General features: G+C 39.3%; 1 protein-coding gene across 1 annotated transcript; it reads left to right on the top strand.

Annotated features, from left to right (window-relative positions):
- Positions 1–422: 422 nt before the first annotated feature.
- Positions 423–3,874, top strand: LOC142938089 (uncharacterized). Its single transcript, XM_076081301.1, has 5 exons — positions 423–483; positions 1,190–1,478; positions 2,121–2,275; positions 2,634–2,913; positions 3,712–3,874. Exons 1-5 carry the CDS (start codon positions 423–425, stop codon positions 3,872–3,874), a joined length of 948 nt encoding a protein of 315 aa, XP_075937416.1.
- The last annotated feature ends 217 nt before the right edge of the window (positions 3,875–4,091 follow it).

Raw genomic sequence — 4,091 nt, 5'->3', positions numbered from 1 at the left:
CTTTTTTCTTCTTCATTGAATCATCCGACTGTTGGGGACTCCAGGTAACACTTTTCATTTCTTTGTTGCATCAGATCATCTTCCTGCATCAGTTTCTGAGTATCTTTAGCATGTGGATATGTACCTCTGGAGCACATGGAAGCAAATAATAGTTGTAATGGTTTTAACCATAATTGTGAAATGTAACTGAATACTTGTACTATGTATATGCACTCTCCTTTGTACTACATCTGCTGAACAGCAGTTTCCCTCTGGATGAAGTTCTATTTGATTTTATTGTTGAATTGTAACACATTCAAGATTATTGTTATAATCACTCCTCCAGAATTCCAATAGGACACATATTACACAAGTAATAATGAATAATAAGACGTGTCATTTAAAATAAATATGGTTTATAAATGATTCTCTCAAACAGAATAATGAAACTCAGCGTTTTGGTTCTCCTGCTCCTCCTGGAGACATGCTCAGCTTACACTTATGGTGAGTATGATCTGAGAGTATGTGTGACGTCTTTATTGTCAATCATCACCAGGAGGTGCACGTAGGTCTGTTTTGTTAGCAAGAAAAGTAACAAGTATATTTATAAAAATTAACTCTTTAACTGTCAGGAGTTTAGTTATTTCTCCAAAATCATTGGAGTTGTGGTGAAAGGAAGCAAGACATTTATTTGGGCTAAATTTGAGTTTTTTATACGGTAATATGATTATGTTGTTTTTGAAAATGTACTTGTGTTCTTCATAAAAATGAATTTACCTCCTCACATTAAACTGCATTGGCAGAACAACTTCCTCTTTTCTGCAAACTTGTCTGCAACAACTTCCTGCAGGATTTAGCAATGAGCAAAAAGTTGCCATGTGGCTCATCAGACTTAAGGAAACACATGCAAAGAGACAAACAAATCAACACATCTTTCCACCAATTCCACAACAATTAATCACAGAGAAACAAATTCATCAATTTGGCAACACATGCAAACACAACCAAATACACAAACACACTATAGTTGACTACATAACAGTGAGCTAATGGTTTAAGTTTAAACCAAGAGTATATAATGTTGAAACACATGGTCTATATCACACTAAGACATGGAGTAATACGTTGTTAGACACAGATTTATGCTTCACAATTCACAAACGATCTTCCTTTATATCTCTTATGTGTTTTTCAACCGTCTCATTCCCAGAGAACGTGGCCTTGCGTGGAAAGGCGACCCAGTCAGACCATTATGACCACGTGCGTGAGGCTCATGCTTTCAATGCTATTGATGGAAACCGTGATACTAATTTCCATTTGGGATCATGCACCCACACTGATGAAGAGACCAACCCTTGGTGGAGAGTGGACCTGCTGGACTCCTACATCGTCACCTCCGTCATCATCACCAACAGAGGAGACTGCTGCGAGGAGAGGCTCAACGGGGCAAAGATTCACATCGGCAACTCTTTAGAGAACAACGGTGCTGCAAACCCACTGTAAGAAAATATATCCCGTGATCAAAACAGACAGTTAGCTGCAAGCTGCAGGCTCAGCTGTCGCCATGTGGAGGCGATAGATATATGGAAGCTTTAAATGTTATTTCCACAAATATATATAAACATTTTTCTTTTTTTATCGTCTTTTGAAAAAAACAAGTATTATTGCTACGTGACGAAAATAAAATTTTCAAGAATCAAAAAACAATTAAAGCTGCAAGCAGCATTGATCGGGCCCTCGCAGCTTCACGCACGTCGAGTGTACTGGCAGGACTCTGGTTGACGCGGCCGTGCATTTTTGTGACCATCATACACAGCGCCTGGAAATTGCAAAAAACGACACCAGAAATTCATACAAAATTCAAAATGGCTGACTTCCGGTTGGGTTTAGAGCAAAACTTTCCAGTATCCCAAGCACCTCTTTTTTGCGACGAAACACACGCGATAATAATAATAATAAACATTAGAATAACAATCCGCTCTGACTACGTCCGTGCTTGGGCCCTAACAACCTTCTTTCTTTCATCTTCATGTTAAAGGACTAACGGTATAAAATGTGATTCATGTGCTGTTTTCTCTCTCTCTCTCTCTCTCTCTCTCTCTCTCTCTCTCTCTCTCTCTCTCTCTCTCTCTCTCTGTCAGGGTTGGTACAATTCCTCGTGCTGGTCTAGGTGAATCGGTCACTCTGACTTTCACTGAACGTGTGGAGGGACGTTACGTGATTGTGGTTGTACCGGGTTCAAGAAAATACCTCACACTCTGTGAAGTGGAAGTCTACGGGTACCGGGCCCCGACTGGTGAGCATTTGAGCTATTACATGAATTAGTGTGCAGTGACATCGCATCTATAAACTGTGGTGTCAGCCAGTAGATAAGATAATATAAAACCAGTTTTTATTTTATTAATGTTATTCATGTTGTAAGCTTATAGGCTACATTTGCATTAAACATAATCATATTATAAATGGTGCTTAATCATCTGTATCCTGCATCCCACATGATACCTTTTATTTTACATTTAAAGTTGAATTTACCACATCTGAGTGATACATTTAGTTATACTTAAGTGAATAACTTAATCACATTTTCTTGATGAGTCCAGAGTTCAGAAGCCCAGGTAACACTTTTCATATTTGTAAGTGTGTTTGTTTTGCAGGAGAGAACCTGGCCCTCAGAGGAACAGCCTCACAGTCGTCCGTGTTTAATTTTGGCGATGCATATGCAGCCATAGATGGGAATCCTAACAGCAAGTTGTCGGCTGGCTCCTGCAGTTCCACAAAGAACGACATCAACCCCTGGTGGCGACTGGATCTGCACAAAACCCACAAAGTGTTTTCTGTCAAGATAACCAACCGACAGGAACACTCGGACCGACTCAATGGAGCCGAGATCCACATTGGAGATTCCCTCGACAACTTCGGCAACAAGAACCCCAGGTAGTTTACAACCTGTTAGTTTAAAATCCATGGTTTCTTCATTTACATCTTTAGATAGTTGTATTTTCTTTACAGCTGCTCTTTGTTACAGACTGAAATATCTCAGCTACTACTGGATGGATTGCTGAGACATTTTGCTCAGACATTCATTTTCCCCTCAAGATGAATTGTATTCAATTTGGATATCCCTTAACTTTTCATCTGATGTCATTATCGGGTCAAAAATTAAACTTTAATACCTGCATACTATAGTGTCATTCCCATCAGTATCAGCTGTGCTTTTGAGTTTAGTACTAACACGTTAAACTAAGATGGTTAACATGAACATAACCTATTAAACGCAGCATATTAGCATGCCGACGTTAGCATTTAGCTGTGTAGCCTCATAGAGCTGCTACACACAAAAAAAGTTATCACAAAATAAACTTGAGATCATCCCATATGAAACATAATCGGCTTCGCTCGAAGCTCCACCTCTGACCGAGCAAGCCCAGACTTGGCCGCACATTTAGATGAGCAGAGAAAGCTCCTCTCACAGTTTCTGCTTTTGCAACCAAGGGTGACCGAGCATTTGCTCTCATGGAAACTAAACTGTGGAATAAATCACTGCTCACATCAACGCTTAATGCATCCCTTTTTAATCTGGCTTTAGACTGACTTGTTTTTATATCTTCTGGACAATATTATACGTTATTTAATCTAATTTATCTGGTTTTACTGTTTTAAAGTATGGTTTTATTACTGCTTTGTGCTCTTTGTTAAAGCGACAGAGACCAACCTTTCTGTTTCTTCTGCCAGGTGTGCTGTGATCACAAGTATCCCATCAGGTGGTGTCGAAGAGTTCCAGTGTAATGGGATGGACGGTCATGGGATGGACGGTCGTTATGTCAACGTAGTCATCCCAAGACAAGAGCAGCTGAGTCTGTGTGAGGTGGAGGTGTATGGCTCTTCCCTGGATTAGGGACGAGGAAGTTCACAATGAAAAATAATAATCAAAAATCACTTCTTTTGTAAACTATGACAGTGATTCCATTGTGAGATTTATTTATGGCACTACTTGGTGCATAAATTGTAATTTCTAATGCTGTTGAGTTGTTTTTTTACCAAACTTTTGGTTTACTGTCACTACCTGCTGCATGATAAAACTGTCTGTCATCAATACTGAAATACAATTAAAT

Source organism: Anarhichas minor, unplaced genomic scaffold, assembly GCF_050575085.1.
Source record: "Anarhichas minor isolate MPS153535 unplaced genomic scaffold, ASM5057508v1 ptg000079l, whole genome shotgun sequence".
Classification (NCBI taxonomy): Eukaryota; Metazoa; Chordata; class Actinopteri; order Perciformes; family Anarhichadidae; genus Anarhichas; species Anarhichas minor.
The sequence above is the reverse complement of the archived record's forward strand: the minus strand, read 5'-3'. Positions and strand labels throughout refer to the sequence as shown.

Bases quoted from the DNA above. Each gene is read 5' to 3' on its own strand.
- LOC142938089 (XM_076081301.1), top strand. From the start codon at position 423: ATGAAACTCAGCGTTTTGGTTCTCCTGCTCCTCCTGGAGACATGCTCA. The intron at 2,276-2,633 runs GTGAGCATTTGA...TTTGTTTTGCAG, and splicing joins CGGGTACCGGGCCCCGACTG to GAGAGAACCTGGCCCTCAGA. The intron at 2,914-3,711 runs GTAGTTTACAAC...TTCTTCTGCCAG, and splicing joins TTCGGCAACAAGAACCCCAG to GTGTGCTGTGATCACAAGTA.